This window comes from Stegodyphus dumicola, chromosome 1 (genome assembly GCF_044657685.1).
Source record: "Stegodyphus dumicola isolate Sdum_Otavi_A_Nest chromosome 1, ASM4465768v1".
NCBI classification, from domain to species: Eukaryota; Metazoa; Arthropoda; class Arachnida; order Araneae; family Eresidae; genus Stegodyphus; species Stegodyphus dumicola.
In genome coordinates, this window is record NC_140768.1 from 106,632,012 (window position 1) to 106,650,307 (window position 18,296).

Here is an 18,296-nt window from a genome sequence, read left to right on the forward strand (position 1 = left end):
ATTGTGATTTTATAAATTATTTCCTGTGGTTTAAATTTAAGGTAAATACACTTTGCTGTAATTAAAAATAGAAATTGTGTAAGGTTTTATTTAAATAAAAAACATTTTCTGAATATTTTGAGACGAAATACGAATAAAATAAGTATGAATGGTAAACGAATGATCCGAACCAAAGCCAAAAAGACCAAGCCCCCTCCCCATTAACATTAAAAAAACCACAAATTTCATGTACCAGATAAAAAGAAAATAAATAATGCTGGACATATACTAGTGAAATTTAGATCCAATCAGTGTACATTTTGTAGCACAAGGAAGAAACATCATAGAATAAGATACATGTGCGAAACGTACAGTGTGGGTCTATGCATGTACCAAAAAGACAAAACATGCTTTGAACAGTATCACAAAAAATATTTGTTCTTTGAAATTAAAAAAAAACACTAAGTCTTTTTTTATCCTTATTTTACTCAGTTTTTTTTAATCCATGTAGCCAAATGCCCTTATTATGTAGGTACTTATACTTTCACTGCTATAGAAAAATTCCATAAATGTTTATTTTTTAATTTTTTCTGATGATTCAGTTTGTAAAATAATGTGAAAAATATATATATTATGCAGTTCCTACATGCATTTTTTTTTTAAATTCGTAAATTTCATCATTTATTAGAAACACGCACGGAGAAAGGTAAGTTTTTTTTTTCCCTACTACCTAGGTACGTTTCTACGTAGTCCTACACGCGCGGTGGTTTCACAGTGCGACCTCCACCCACAAAACAATGGGCAAGAGTAGATTTTTTTTAATTCATATATTATTTGTCTCTAGGATCATAATATTCAATTTCTAGAGTTTTCAGTTAAAAAAAATATAAAAACAATATCGCGCGCCTCAAAGGTTTAATGTAATGTTCTGATAAATGGTGACCTTGACTAAAAATAGATCACTCATAAAGACTGCGATTCTTTCGTTAAATATTTTCGGCAAAAATACCCGGTCAAAAATTTTGCTTAAAATATGAGATTAATTATTATAAATAAAATGATTGTTGAAGGGAAAATATTTTTTTACAGAAATAATCTTCATAATATTCTCTGCACAAAATCATCTGCTGATATAAAATATCTTAGGTAGTTACATTTATGTACGCATTTATTTTGACCGTTGTGTCAACAGTGAAAATAAATTAACTGCTGGTGTTGCGTCAATGCGACACTGGTGGCTAATGGGTTAAAAATCCTTAATTTCACTGAAAATTATCAAAAGGTCTTTAATTTTATTCAGCTGACATTTCTGTCTGTTTTTTTCAACTGTCCTTTAGAGTGTGAATTTGAGTGGAGGAATGTTTTTGGCAATGCATTGACAAATATGTATTTGATGGGTTAGTGTTTAAATTCTTTCCTCCTCTTTAATAGAAAATGTAGATACTTGAGTTTTAGTTACAAGACCCTGCCTCGGTTAAAACTTTTCAAAATAATTTCTTGTTACTGAATGAAGAGTTCTTAAAATATTACTCCAAAAAACAGCTTTTGCCTTGGTGGGATATGAATCTTTTTATTATGCGGGATGACTTATCAACATTTTGGCATTTCAAATTCATTTCAAAAACATTTTGGTGATCAGTTTGTATACAAAATTTTTATTCCAAGATTTGCAAAATTTTCACAATTTTTCTTACAATCTTTAATAACTTTCATAAATATATAATACAGTCAAATGTCATTAATTCGGATACCCATAATCCGGAATGATCTATAATCCAGACCTCAAAGCTAAAAACTTTCTGCGCATGCGCCGCGTTGACACATGCGCATAGGCATTTACGCGTGCGCATAAGACCTTTATGACTGCGCATATGCGTGTGCGCAAGTGCAAAATACGTTTTCGCGCGCGCATTTAATGTATAACGGACTGTATAAGCTAAAATTATCTATTTCAGTTAATGTTGATGATTGCGTTGTTCCTTAATCTTCGAATTGGATGCGGCTTATTATTTTTTGCAGACTGTAAGAGCAATTTTATAAAAGTAAGCTTGAACTTTCGATTATGTCAAATTGAATTTCCGATGCTGGAGCTCCCAAAAGATCTACAAATCGAAAGTATGTTTTGATGTCCATCAAACAAAAAGTGGAATTGCTGCAAAAAATGGATAAAGATATGAAGAAGGTGACAGAGAGGTTAGTGAAAACTAAAAAAAATTCAATTGACAAGTTAGTCTGTATTCTCGGCACAGCAATTTCGGGACTTGAACAGCGGAACTTCGTAACTGAACAAGAAATTATGTCTGTTTATAGAATTAAAGAGAAAGTATTATCACATAAAACGAAGCAACTTAAAGAACTTACATCGAAAGAAATGTTTAATAAAGTAAACAAATAAATATTAAGCTGCTTTTTTTTTTTTTTTTTTTTTTTTTTTTTTTTTTTTTTTTGTAAATTTTGATACCCTTTAGATCATAATTGTTCTTTATTTCATAAATTACGGTTTCATATTTTTATTTTAGAATTTCTGCTTGCCATCTTACGAGATTTAAACTGATGATCCATAATCCGGAATCGCCGAAGTCCCGACGAGTCCGGATTAACGACTTTTGACTGTAATGATAATTTTATCATTAAAATTAAACATTTTTATTTTTCTCTGCCAAATAAGTAATATTGCTTTCCATTTTGGAAAGTTTTGATTCTGAAAAATAAGCATAGATAATAAATGCTACAAAGCACAGTTTCCAAAACACTTCTTAGAAAAAACAAAAATGCTACTATAATTATTTAAAAATTGTCTTATGATAAGAGATTTTTTTCTCACGTAATTGTTTCAGAATATTTAAATGTGATTTCAATTCTCTTTTCTGATTTTTGTTTTTTAAAATCTTTTGGCTTTTTACTATTACAGAGATGATAGGGATAATTTTTCTGTCACATTTTAGATCATGCATCTTGGAAGGACTGAAGGCAAGATTTATAGACTAACAATTTCCAGAAAAATGTAATAAAATGAAAACTATCTTCATGGTATTAACACGTAATGGACGTGTTTTATAGGAAATTTGTAATGAATTTCTGATCTTTTAGAGAATTTTTTGAAGACCAGTGAAAACAAAATTATTTGAATTTTCTGCTTCTGATCCCAGAAGTCTTTTCATATTTATCTTATCTTTATTTTCACATATTTATCGTATCCACTTTATTTTCACACAGTCACATATTTATCTTCCCTTTATTTTGTTATATTTCCACTAGACACAGACATTGAAGCAATCGAAGAAAGCAAAGAATTTGAAAACAGACAATTTATTAAAAGATTCATCATGTATGTAACAATGCACGATATATCCCTCATGCCCCTGTGGTGCTTGAGCAATTTATTGGAACTATGTATAAATACTGTATGTTAACTGGGTTACAATAATTAAATACTCCAGCAAATCTGCATGAAGCTACATCACTAACTGGGATAGGCAAATGCAGCTAACTTTCAACACTTACCAACCATACCAACATTAGGCATTCATGTCTGTTCTATCAGCAGTTCTCTGTCTCTTAGCAAGCGGCTGCATTGGCTACAGCCAGTCTTCTATTATGAGTCACGCAGATTATTATATTACTTCAGAATTTAAACTATCCCACTTGGCATAATTTGCATATACCTGTGGACTGAGTATGTGACAAAATGATGCGTAAGAGAATCGATATAAAGCTGTTAGTAAAATTTAAATGAAAAAGCATCTAATCTTCTTTGCTATCTGGTTATAATGAAAGTTTTCTGCCAAAGAACGCTCTTAATACATGAAAGCAGTACCTTTAGTGTGGGTAGATTTTAATCAAATATAATTAATTCATTTTGGAATTATAAAATTTTCATAAGAAATTAATTCGATATCATTGTTTCAATTAAATACTGCTGGTTAAAAAAAATACTGGTTATAAATAATATGGTGAATTCAACGTGTAATAATTGAATTCATAATCACAGATACTATTATTACATCTACATTTGGAATAAATGTTATGCACTATATTCAGTCTTGATAGTGCTTGTACTTGCACTTGCTAGATACTCGTTCTAGTCCAAATTACCCTGCTGTTAGACCAAAGAACACTATAGAATACACATTCTTTGCTTGAGTTAAAGAACAGAATACATATTATGAGCACTGATATTTACTAGTAGCAAAGGCTAAACATTAAAATACTTAATAAATATATACAACAGTGTAAAGTGCATAAGAATAATCTACATAAAATGAAGAAAAATATTTCAAACAGTAACTTTAAAAGTTTTACTTACCGCTCAGGAAATTGATGAAGGCTCGGTCAGCCATGTTTTTCTGTTACTGTCTGTTGGCTTCTCCTGATTGGCTGAGATACCTCCCCCCCCCAAAAAAAACGGTCACGTGATTCTTTCAGAATCACTGTTTCCTTTCAGAAATTTTCGTGTAACATTTTAATTTTTGTAACTTTACAAAACTTTTGCCTGTAAAGGACATGTCCCCCTCCCAGTGTGTCTGTTAGGGGTTTTGGACTATTTAACTTTTGCCAGATCATGTGAAATATCATAGGTATGTTGTTGAGACATTGACAAGCTAGGAGATGATGCACAAACTAGTGGAAACATTGGTTTGCTTAATGAGAAAGAAATTGATATAAAGTAGCCAAAATTTTCAAATTAAAGATACATAAATATTTTGTTGTGTGTTGTTGGTGTAAAACAATGTTTTTTAATTTTTATTATGTAATTATCTTAATATCGTTTAACCATCAATGTCATGAATTACAAGTGATTTAAACTGTGAAGTGTTATTAGTTTTTGATTTTAGTAGTGCTTTTTTAACAAAAATTTTAAGAAGTAAAAAAAAAAATTAATTAGTGGCCATGTAACTCTTAATGACCAAGAGTAGCTAAGTACCTAATTTAATTATTTGTTACTAATTGCTCATTCTTATCTCTCTCATTATCTCTGGCATTTTAAAGCAAGTTACTGCCTTTCATTTATTCATACTGTGGTCACAAGATACAACCCCAAAATGTAAAAATTAATGTAAAACTTGTGCCTTACAGCTAGTGAGACTTAAAATATTACAAAACAACTTATACCTCTTTACTGGCTACCATACAAAAAAATAAAGGTATTCAAGTCTGATTTGATCAGCAGGTCTGTCACTAGGCAAGCAGCAGCAGTGCCAACAGCCTGTCATCTGTTACAGATCATGCTGATTATAGATTTACTTCTCATTTTTAACCTATGATGTTTGACATAAAATCTGCTTGCTATTTACTAAATCTCTACACTGAGTGTATGTGACGAAACAAGACAGAAAAATAAACATGAAACTCTTAGTAAAAAGTAAATTAAATGTCACTAATCTTCTTTTATGGGCAGCTATTTTAAGTGTAAAATATTTAATTCTACTTGATAAATTTTTTAAGTTGATTTTATTCTCAAATTTAATACGAAAGTGAAGTTCAGGCATAAATAGTATCTTTAACTGAATTTTTCAGTTTCCATTTGCTGATATGTCCTTAATTTTTTTCATTAATGGTCCTTAAAAGTGCTTAATTTCCATGTGCAGAAATGTGTACGAACCCTGTTAAATGTTGAATATTTTCATTAGTATACATACTTTACATTTGTATTCTGTAAACTATGTCATTATTCAATCTAGATTTATTTTCAGAATTTTTGTCTGTATGATTACTCTTAAGATTGATTTTAATGAAAGTCTGTTCTTATGCACAAGATGTGTATTAAAAAAATCTTGGCTACAAAAACGTGCTGCATGTTTTAACTTTCAAATACGCTTATATTTGATATAAATATTTTTTTAAATGGGCAATTTTTAAAACAATTTTAATTTTTTATTAATTGCTTCTGTAATTTAAGAATCTGATGATGATGAAGAGAAAACAGTAGATTTTTTTAAGAAACCCCAGAAAGCTGAGAAGGAAGAACCAAAATCAAAGCTTTTGAAAGGATCTGATGATGAGGTGAGTAAATCTTTTAAAATATTTGTGTATTTTAATATTTATTTTGCTATAAACCATTGATAAATATCAAGTATAACAGTTCTAACAGTTTTGATGTGCTGTGAAGAATAAGACATCAGAATATTGTCAGAATTATTTTTAAAAAAATTTAAGAAAAAAAAGAGAAAAAAGTAAAAATGCCAAACAGAATTAACCTTTGGATAAAATCAAGAACTTGTAGCAGTTGTGTCTGTGATATGCAAAATACTTAATATGTGCTTTTTCTTATTTATATTAATTTTGGAAAATGCAGAAGATTAGTGATTCTAAATACCATATTTACTCGAAAGTAAGAAACCTCAGTTATAACCCACCTTTTATTTCAGAATGAATTTTCAGAAATAAAAATTTAGTTACATATTTGATGAGAATATGGTTCCAATTAGAATCATTTGATTCTTCTTAAAATAGTAAGCTACCTAATTAAATATAGTATTTTAACATGGTATAGAAAGATAAATTAGGAAACCTTAGAAATATATTGTTACCTATTTGTTTTTCAGGCATATTGAGAGGGGAGCTAAATAATGCTAAGCCCTAAAAGACTCTTTTGACAAGTATAATATTGTTATGTGGGTACAAATTCATAATGAATTGAATGCACATAGAACCGATAATAGATTGATAAAATTTATTTTCCCAAAAGAAAAACTTCGCATTTCTGCAACGTTTTGCAAAAATATTTATACTGCTCTTATCAGTATGTCCAAGCACCATCACTAGTTACCACTTCAAACTACTAAGAACATTAAATACAAAACAGTATTAAAGAAAAAAAGAAAAAAAAAAGAGCTTCAAATGTGTAAGCTGCCCCAGTGATCTCTCAGTACTCTGAACTAAACTGAGAATTGATACTCTTTCCAATCCTGTATAGTTTTCTCTTGTCCGCCGAGAAATTTCCGGTTCTTTCTTTTTCTCGAAATTGCTGGATGGTGTATACAGTTTCTGTCATACAGGGATCGGACCAAATAATTGTTTAGTGATTTATCTTCAAATTTGGGAATAAAAATTATTTACTAAAGCAATCGCCAGCTTGGCACTATCTCACCAGCCATTTGCTTCAATTTAAATAGACCTCCCCTGTAGCCTTATTTTCTGGCGAAGTTTCGCCTTCTCGAGGTCTTTCATGTTACATTATATAAGAGAAATTATAACTTGCATGTAATTTCACAAATTATTTATATATATACAAAATTTGTAGTTGTATGTCAGTAATTATCTTGTCCAAAGTTAAGGCATGATGTATTATAAATGAAAAATTTAATAGTAAACTTAGTAGCTTAAAGTATTAATATAATAGCTGACATTAAGTGATTGATTATTATTATAAAAAATTATGGTGATTGCAGAAATTATTTGTTATGCATTTTCTATCAGTAATTATAGTTTGTAAAACTGCATTTGAGTTTAGTATTTAATTGTTTATCACTATAATACTACTGTAAGATCATTTCCTCTTTTTTGTACTTTTAATGTTTAGTAATGTTAATGAAGTATGTAGTTTAGTGAACAGTAGGAAAGTGGGAAGCAGATTAGATTTCAGCAGGCTGTTGCACATTCTGGCATATCACTAATAAATTCAAATCATTACCAAAATATGCTGTTAAATAGATTATTTGCTAGTAATTACTTCAGGAATAATCATTTATCACTAATTACTTGTTGCAGTCAACAAAGAGCTGGGAAAGTGCAATGTGTATTCTCGTTGATAAAAGGTGAACTTTTATTGATACAAATCATTTGCCTCTGTTTTTAAGATATAAGATTACATTGAGATAGCACTGATATAAATAATAGTAACATATAATCATTGTAAACAATGGGCTATAGAATTTAGAAATTTTAATATTGAAAAATCTTATTATGTTCTTTTCAGAAAAGAATCAAGATTCGGTATGTAGTAGAAGAATTGATAAATTATCTGGTTTGAGAGAGGAACTGTAATAGACCTTCCTTTGTATAAGAAAAGTGGTACTTATATGTTTTGCTATTGATCATTTTTGATAAGCAAAGACTTTTGTAAAAGAGTGCAGTATATCACCATTAATGGATGAGTATTTCATCACAGTGCATATTTGAAGCAATAAAATACTGTGATATTCGCCAAAATGGCACAATAAAAACCACAGCAGAACTACACATAATAACTTAAATTTGTACTTGAATGAATTTATGTAGCCCCCGAATTTCCAAAATAGATGACTATTTTATTGCTATTTTAAATGCCATTAAGGATTTTTGAGCACTAGAATGATTGAAAAAATTTTTATGAATATCTTTATCTGATAATCTCACGTTTTAAACTCATATTTTTTTTCATATGCTTTATTTGCAACTTGTATCTGTTCATTACATAACTAAATGAAGAATGGTCTATGCTTCTAAATTTCTACCAGAATGATTGGCAAAAATTTGGCGAAATCTCCGCCAATTTTTATGATCAACTTGAAAATGTAAAAAATTTCCATTTTATATTGAGAAATGTTTAGTTTGAGAAAGATTAAGTTTTGATAATCATAATGACTTTGCTTGGTCAAAAATGATTCATTGAGAACAGTATAAAATGCAGAGAAAAACTTTATACAACTTTTGTTGAAATTTTTTCCCCCTTTATTTATAATACACTTCGTTCCTGAGCTCTGTTGTGTTTTCTCAGTAGATAAAATCCAGTTGTACATGTTTAGAATATGATGACATTGTTATCAGCAGAAGAAAATAAAAACCATATTAATTCTGGTGTAATTATATTTTATGCTTCAATTAAAATTTTTCATGTAAACAAAAAGTATTTAATTTTCTCCTAAAGATGATGTTGGTTATTTGTAAATATAAATGTGTGCTGTTTTTCAGACATTTATTTTTAACCTGTTTTACAATTCATATATGTATTTATCACTTTCTTGAAGAAATTTCATAAGTAATACATGATGCATCTTTTCCCCCCTCATATATTGCATTAACTTGTAATTTTGCTGGATTTCTGAATAACTTTATAGATAATATGCCTGCTCTTGAAATTTAAAAACATTATGTTATGAATTTTGTATATATGTACGTAGCGTATTCGGAAACTAAGTACCGTTTTATTCTAGCACCGTCGCAGCCATTGTAGGCGTCCCGCGCATGCACACTAGTCTTTCTTGTTCACTGATTTTCAATTGTCACCATTTTGGTTGCTCTATGTTGTGTTTTCAGTTTGCGGTGCACATTCAAAATTTTAAGACAATTAGTTCTCCCGCTGACTGTGAGATTCGTGCCGTGATTAAATTTTTGAATGCAAGGAATGTTAAACCGGCCGAAATTTATCGTCAAGTGACAGAAGTTCACGGTGAATACGCGATAAGTGATGGAATGGTGAGAAAGTGGGTAAGAATGTTTAATGGCAGGTCGAACAAATGTCCACGCCAAGGCTCGGAGTGGTCGGCCTTCTGTTGTCACCGATGATTTGGTTAGGAAAGTTGATGAAGCAATTCATGAGAACAGATGCTTCACAATGACAACTCTTTCAGAGGCATTTCCACTAATTTCATGTACTGTTTTGTTCGAAATTGTGTCTGACCGCTTGAATTATCGCAAACTGTGTTCCCGATGGGTTTCAAAAATGCTCACTGATGTTCACAAAACAAAGCGACTTGGTAGTGTCCTGACATTTCTCACGCGGTACAGTGATGAAGGAGAAAATTTTTTAAACCAAATTGTGACAGGTGATGAAACTTGGGTGTGTCAATTCACACCAGAATCGGATCAACAATCGATGGAGTGGAGACACACTCATTCTCCGAAAAAACAAAGGTTTAAAGTGACAATATCATCACAAAAAATCATGTGCACTGTCTTCTGGGATAGGAAAGGCGTTTTGCTTACTGAATTTCTTCCCAGAGGTGAAACCATGAATGCGGTACGATATTGTGAGACTTTAACAAAACTAAGGCATGCCATTCAAAACAAACGAAGAGGAATGCTCAGTAAAGGAATTGTGTTGCTCCATGACAATGCTTGGCCCCATACTGCTGGTGTCACTCAATCGTTAATTCGACAGTTTCATTGGGAGCAGTTCGATCACCCGCCGTACAGCCTGGACTTGGTGCTGTCCGACTATCACTTGTTCCTGCAGATGAAGCGCGAGCTTGGTGGCAAGCGCTTTGGATCTGACGATGACACGAAAAATGTTGTGGAGTCGTGGTTATCGAAACTGGCGGGAAGTTTCTTTGACGATGGTATACAAAAACTGGTCACCTGCTATGAAGTGTTTGATCATTGGCGGAAACTGTGTTGAAAAATAGTTTAAGACATGTATTTTCATGTAAAAATAAAATTGGATTTTATTTTTTAAAATTTAAAAATAAAATTTTTGTACTTTTTTTTTTTTTTTTTTAAACGGTATTTAGTTTTCGAATACACCTCGTAAATAATTTTAGTGAAATTATATGTAAATTATAGTATCTCTTGTGTAACATGAAAGCCTCAAGAATCCGAAGCTACACTGGAAAAATGAGGCTATGGAGGCTGCATTTAACACTGCAGTAAATGCTGATTGCCACTAAGTTGGCAATGGTTTTGGGCAACTTATTTGGTGAAAATTTGCCAAAATTGGTGACATTTTGGTCCCATCTCTATGGAATTGTAATTGTCCTTGCCTCCCAAGAATTTCAAAAAATTGAAGGTATTTCAAATTTCTCTGCAAATGGAAGTTTTGTTGAAAACTGGCGAGAACATGAGTTCTCAGATTAGTTTAGAGTATTAAGAAATGACTCTGCAAGCTTATGTGTTAGAGGCTTTTAGCATTACTTTGAGGTCAACATTTTTAGTTGTTTGAAGTGGTAAATACTGAACTCTGTCATACTAAGAAGAGCTGTATGAGTATTTTTTGCGAAAAGTTCTAGTATGCTAAAGTGTTTGGGAAAATAAATTTTGCCAAACTATCATTGATTCTGTGTGCATTCAATCCATTATGAACCCATACATGCATAAGTTACTTAAATGTAACATATTGTGTGTATTTGTTAACACAAAAAGTACACTATGTTTAAAAAAAAATGTTTTATTACTGATGTAAGTTAAAAAATATGTTGTAATGTCCTTGAAAATTTTGTAGGAATCAGATGACGATTCTATAGACTGGGGTTCATCTTCAGAGGAGGAAAGTTCCTTATCCACTGATGATGAAAAATATGGGGGAAATCTGGCCACAAAATTCTTAAAGAGGTGAGTCATGGTTTGTTTCATTAAGAATATTTTTTATAATGAGAGAAATGTATAGAATATTACTATTTATATATGGAACCCAACATAATGTGCAAACATTGTCATTTAATTTTGCTCTTTTCAATATTACCATTTTGAAAATGCAATATCAGCAACACATAACTTAATACAGCTATTGTGGTGGTGAAATAATATATGGTATACATTAAAGTGGTCTGTTTGGAGATAAATGTTCTCAAAATTTTATTCACAATACATTGCCTTTCAGATATGACTCAGATTAATTCTATTATTTCAGTTGGAATTTGTATTTCATTAGTTATATTTGTTTCACTTATTAATCCTGGGAAATAAAACTGAAATATTTGCATTAATTTTGGTACCTTCAAGTTAAATTACATGATAAATCAAATACATTAATCTGTAGTAGATTTCCTGCATAGCTTAGCCCTGAGTACAGTACAAACAGTAGACTGATATTATTCATGCAAGGTGATGGAGATATATTCAAATACTGTGTAAATTGTTACATTATTTTCTTCCTTCGCGTTCGTATGGGGTTCGTAGATTTGGAGTGAATAACAACGACACTTGATGAAGTATCGAAATACACTTTATTTACTAATATTCTCAGAACAGCTCCAAAATCACTTTTACAGTCGTTGAACTGTTATAAACACGCTGACACGTTCAGGGACACAGCCTTCACACTGTCAGGCAATAATGGTGGAGACAGCTTCACTGCAAAGCACCAGAGTACAGCTCCCGACTCTGCTTGGTCGTTCTCGGAACTCCACGTACTCTCGAGACTCTCAACGCGATGCACTCGACGATACACAAAAGTATAGCTCTCGACTCAGCACAGTCTAAGACAAAACTCGACGATGCACTAATTCGCGATACACTAAAAGACTATCTTGATGCCCTCGACAACCAACTCGGCGCTATACTTCGACACACTCGCTCAATGACTGACTGTTAACTCGCTAGACGAGGCACACACACTGACTGACTGTGGACCAGCAGGGTTTGTATAGCTTTCGTCTTGTGTTCGAGCACATTCTGGGCTAAACTGGTAAGAATTTGTTCCAGAAAATTCTCCATCTGTCCATGGTATATCACCAATTTTGTCGCCAAATGGGCGATTTCTCACCAAAAGTTGCAACCCTGCCTTCCCTTGCCATTTTTATGGCAACCCTAAAACTGCTTTGCGGGGAAGCTATCTCGCTGCCCCTGTACATTTCGTAACACTGCCCCCTCCCAAGGACTGCATGTCCCTGGAGTGCAACCCTTGGTCGGAAGCCAAATTCGATACAATCAAAAGGCAATAGAATAAGCAAATAACATAACTAAAGAAACAAACATTTACAGTACATACAAACTTTACACAGAAACTAGGTAAGAAAACTCATGCACAAGAATTATCAGTACCCCTAAGAAAGAGAAGCACTAAGGACTATGGCCATAGTATGGGGCTAATATGTGTCCTAATGAACGACCTTGGGTTTGGAATTGAGGGATTTACGGATCCGTATCACGACGTCGTTCAATCTGTTGAGACTGTATAGGGACCTTCCCAATGCGACTGCATTTTGGGAGAAACGCCCTTAACGACTTGGATTCCACATCCACACATTGTCGTTTTCCTGGAATTGATGTTCGGTGGCTCTTGCGTCGTATCTCTTCTTCATCCTGTCCGTCAAGATGTCGATCTGCTCTCCAGCAAACCTGTGTTCTGTTTCCAACTGGGCCTGGAGGTCTTGCACGTACTCCTCAGGCGAGGAATGTACATCCGGAGGGCGGCCGAAGAGTGGGTCACTTGGCAGGCGGAGATCGCGACTGAAGAGCATCTGTGATGGAGAGTAGCTGGTGCTTTCGTGGGTGGCACTACGGTAAGTAAGCAGGAACGGGGGTAGCTTGCGATCTCAGTATTCTTGGTTTTTGGAAACCATGAGCGAGAGGTGGTTCAGGATTGTACGGTTAAACCTCTCCACCATGCCATCAGACTGCAGATGTAACGGGGTCGTCTGCATTTTCTTGATTTTCAACAAGTTGCAGAGTCCCTTGAACACAGCCGAAGTGAAGTTCCTGCCTTGGTCAGAATGAATCTGGAGGGGGTCCCAAATCTGGACACCCAACTCTGTTAACTTCAACTGTCGTGACAGCCTCTTGATCTGGAACTGGGTAAGCTTCGGGTCACTTTGTAAAGTAATCCATGACAACGAGGATGTATTGTTGCCGTCTGTGGTCCGAGGAAAAGTCCAAGTATGTCGAGGGCAATTTGCTCGAAAGGCGCTCCTACGTTGTATCGCTGCAGCCTTCTTCAGCTATGTCCCTTCGGTCCTTTCATGGCTACGCAAGCATCACAAGATTGGCACCACTTCTCAACATCGTTTCTCGCCGAACTCCAGAAGAAGCGCTCTCGGACCTTGTTTAGTGTCTTCATACAACCAAAATGCCCTCCTGTTGAGCTGCTGTGTATTTCCTTCAGAACATCTGGTATTCAGTTTCGAGGAAGCAGCAGCTGCCATATCTTATTAGTTCCCTCATAGCTTTCCCATAGTCGATATAAGACTCCATTTCGGAAGTGGAGTGAATTCCAGAGAGCCCAGTACCTGTTAGTTTCAGGGCTGAAAATGGAAATGTCCTGCCACTTGGGTTTTGTACTGGATGATTCGTTCAGTTCTATTATTGGCCTAATGTCAGGATCCGCTGATTGGTCTTCTCGAACCTTTTCATCACTCCACGGATCTGGATCAGTTGATGTTGAAGATGTTACTTGCCGGATACTCGGATTCGCCAACCCGTACTTAGCCTCGGCTCTTGAACAATGGCTGCAGTGTGCAGGACAAGGCTTCCTGGATAAAGCATCCGCATTTCCGTGGGAGGAGCCTTTACGATGTTTTATCTCAAAGTCATATTCCTGGAGTCTTTGAATCCATCTGGCTATTTGTCCTTTGGGATTTTTGAAATTCAGTAGCCAGGTTAGAGAAGCATGGTCAGTCTGCAATAAGAATTTTCTGCCATAGAGATAATGATGGAAATGTTCTATGGTCTTTACGATAGCAAGCAATTCTTTACGGGTGACGCAATAATTCCTTTCCGGTTTGCACAAGCATTATTCTCCAATAGGCTATTACTCACTCTTGACCATTAATCATTTGAGAAAGGACAGCTCCCACACTTTCGTTGCTTGTGTCCAGCATAAATTCTTTGTCTGTCTGGGGATATGCGAGCAATGGGCGTAGATGTTAATGCCGTGTTCAACTGATTAAAGGACTTCTCGCACTCCTCAGTCCACATGAATTTTTGTTTACTTTCTGTTAATTTATGCAGAGGCCTTGCGATGTTGGAGAACCCCTTCACAAATCTTCTGTAATAAGTACAGAGTCCCAGGAAGCTCCATAGTTAATGAATATTTACAGGACGTTCCCAGTTCTGAACTGCCGACACCTTTTTTGGATCTGTGCGGACACCTTCGGCGGAGATGACGAACCCGAGATAGGTAACTTGCATTTCGAAGGACTCAGTTTAAGGTTGGCATCTCTCAATTTCTGGAACACCTTCCTGATATTTTCTAGATGCTCCTCGAAAGTACGGCCCACTATAATGATGACGTCTAGGTAGACCAGACATGATTCATAAGATAGACCACAAAGCACTGTCTCCATCAGGCGTTCAAATGTTGCAGAGGCGTTACAGAGTCCAAAGGGCATAACTCTAAACTGCCAGAGTCCTTGACCGGTAGTGAACGGAGTTTTCTCTCTTTCATCAGGATGACTTTCCACTTGCCAGTATCCACTCTTGAGGTCCAGAGTGGAAAACCACTTGTGTCCTGATAGGGTGTCTAGAGTATCATCAATCCTGGGAAGAAGGTAACTATCTTTCTTAGTGACATTATTTAGTCTCCGGTAGTCGACACAAAGTCTTGTCGAGCCATTTTCTTCCGGATGAGAACTATAGGAGATGTCCATGGACTTGTGGATGGTTCGATGATATCATTTTCTTGCATCTCCTTCAGAAGATTTCCAACCTCTTCCTGTTTTGCAAATGGTAAACGTATGGGATGCTGCTTTATCGGAGAGTGATCCCCCGTATCAATTTGATGTTGCGTCAGTTTTGTGCGGCCAACATCTCCGGATGATCTAGAAAATAGATCTTCAAATTCTTTGTTTTCTCTGCCACATGCCTTTGTTCCTGGGTTAAATTTGCATTCTGCAGAAATTCTTCCATTAATTTATTAGTTGCGTCAGTCGGAATTTCAAGAGGGGCTTTGTAAACGCAAGTAACTGGAGTGCATGCTGCTAGCACTTCACCCTTTTGGATGTTTCTCGGTCTGTGGCTAACATTCGCCACTCTCATAGGGATGAAATCTTTCGAAAAGTCTACTGATGAGGAGGCCACTAATGCCTCTCATGGGCTATTTTCTGGGTATTCAATTAGTCTAAATTTGAAGCTATTCTTTTCTATGGAGCCGGCTATTAATAATTCTGTCATTGGAGGGATGGTGACATCTGTTTTTGTTGTTACTTGATGAGCTGAAGAAATGCTGCCATTCATTTCAAACATAGTTATATCTTCTTTTGCAGAGTGCATTTCATTACGTTTAAAGTCCAGCGTAAAGTGGTACTTCCGCAAAAAGTCCAGTCCAAGTATTAATTCGTCCGCAATGTTAGCGACGAAAGCTAAGTGCTGATAGGTCTCATTTTCGAAGGTAATGATGATGCTAATTTTACCTTCAATGGAAATCTTATCACCTGTTAGTGTTTGTAAAGACACAGGGCGGAGTCCAGCGCAACGTTTCGCTCAATTTTCAAGCTACATCTGTTCTCACAATAGTTACATTTGCTCCCGTATCTATGATCATTTTACAAGGATGCTTATTCGCGTATCCTTCGACGAACAGTACATTATCTCTGCTGCTCATTGAAGAGATTTGAACTTTCAGAGGGGCTGCATCTTTGCCTGGCAACCTTTGCCCCGTGAGGTTGCCACACTTTAGTTTCCTTGGTTTTGTTTCGTGGGAGTATTCTTCCAGTCTTGATTCAGGTGACAGTTCTTGCTGAGATGTCCTTCCAATCCGCAGTTCCAGCACTTGACGATTTTCTTTTCGGTATTGTTTTGATTAGGTCTTATCTCTCTTATTTCTTTTTTTAGTTTCAAGACATCAAAATTTGGATCTTGTATTTGAGCCGCTCTAACAGGATGGCGATTATTTCGAGTCGCTTGTTGAGCCGACTCGAACTTCATAGCGTAGACTAAAGACCCGTCCACACGAGTACACTCGAAACGTAGCTGACGAACGCGCTTTTACGTTACCAGCGTAAAAGCGCCCAAACGAGTACGCTTGCGAAGAGTGCATTTAACCAATAGAATTATTTTGGGCAAAAATCACGTGACAGTGTAATATAGCGTCAACAGAGGCGTATCTTATTACTCTTCTGTTCTTCTGTATGTTTGCGGCAAGTTGTCCGAATCAGATGATTTTTTTATAGCTGAAACTTTACTATTATGTACAATTATTAAGCAGAGGCAAAACTGCAAAAAATGGCAAGAATGGGTTTGAAAGTTTTATTTAGAGCGACCTGTTCAAAGAGATTTTTTTTTTTTTTTTTTTTTTTTTTACTGCCTTGTTTGCGAAAGGAATATCTGGAATTATTAAATTCCTACTATTAGCTCACACTCTCCCTATATCTTGTTCAAATTTTCAGTACATAAAATGCTTTTTATTCATCCACTCAAGTTCAAATACAATTTTTTAAACTTGTACTGAATGACACTTAATGTTAATACAGCTTTTTCACATATTAAAATTTTTTTTATTTTTAATTAAAAAAATTCTGTTTGTATTTTTATTTATTTATTTATTTATGGATTTTTAAACTTTTCTTTGTGGACCTAAGTAGGAATTGACTTAATTTTTTTTCGGGGGGGGTATATTACTTGTTTTTTAATTCCTTCAAGCATGAGTATCGACCAGTTTGACAGACTTGCAGATTCTATATCGTATGAAAATTAGGATTTATAAAATTGGTTTGGAATACAGTATATAAAGAGAATTAAATTACTTAATTCTCTTTATATATACCATCCACCATATAATAAAACCAACTTCATATTTTTTTAACTCGCTCTCCCTTGGTCTTTTGTTTTTCTTTTTATTTATTTTTTAATTTAGAATGAGGTTCAAACTTTGGACAGTTTATGAGAAATTATGTGCATGTTAAAATATGCAATAATGTAAAAATAAAGAGAGAATTTATAGATGATATATGATAAAGAGATACAGATATATTACTACATAAGGATTTCTATTTTCACTGCACATTTTTAAACTAAATTAAAAACAATAATAATAATGAATAAAATAAGAAATGAAAACAATAATAATAGGTAAAATAAGAATATAATGATTCACGATTAAATATAAGAAACACGTTTCAAAATGAGAAAATCTAACTGAATTATATACCATCTACGGATGAGGTTCGAACTCGCCACCTTTCCATTCCTCCGCCACCAGAGCAGCGCGCTAACCACTCAGCTATCTGTGATAACAGTGTTTGTGAAAAATAATGTAACAAGTAGAAGTCACTGCAAAGGTAATTTAATTAAACTTCAGTAAATTATTGCTGTATGACACAAGTTGAAACTTTCCTCCAAAATTTCATAATTCTATTTTATTGAATACTCTTTCACAGTCAACTGCTTTATTTTAGAAGTTTTTATATTGCTGAAGTTAGTTTTTGGTGTATTTAATATTGGGATATTTATAGAGCTTTTTATTACACATGATATAGCCAATATTTATAATAATTAAGGAGAATTTTGTAAGACAGAAACTTTGATTTCGTAGAAACTGTAATTTATTTAGGTTCCTATTACTTACGGTGTTATAAATAGGTGAAGCATATGGATATACTGGTCGGATCATTGCTTAATAAGTATGCAGTCTTCCCCTTTAATGAGAATTTTAAATGTATACCAATATGTACGGTTTGAGAAATCTGAAGATGGCGTGAACAATGCTGATTATTTTATTGCTGTATACAGTTATATTTCTAAGCAAA

General features: G+C 34.2%; 1 protein-coding gene across 2 annotated transcripts in view; it reads left to right on the forward strand.

Moving 5' to 3' along the window:
* eIF3c (eukaryotic translation initiation factor 3 subunit c) overlaps positions 1 to 18,296 on the forward strand; it is an 86,915-nt gene that overhangs the window by 27,842 nt on the left and 40,777 nt on the right. For both annotated transcript variants that reach the window (XM_035356492.2, XM_085818928.1), the window contains exons 7-8: positions 5,879 to 5,982; positions 11,117 to 11,226. In XM_035356492.2, coding sequence (XP_035212383.1) covers positions 5,879 to 5,982; positions 11,117 to 11,226 — 214 coding nt within the window. The remainder of the gene's footprint in view (positions 1 to 5,878; positions 5,983 to 11,116; positions 11,227 to 18,296) is intronic.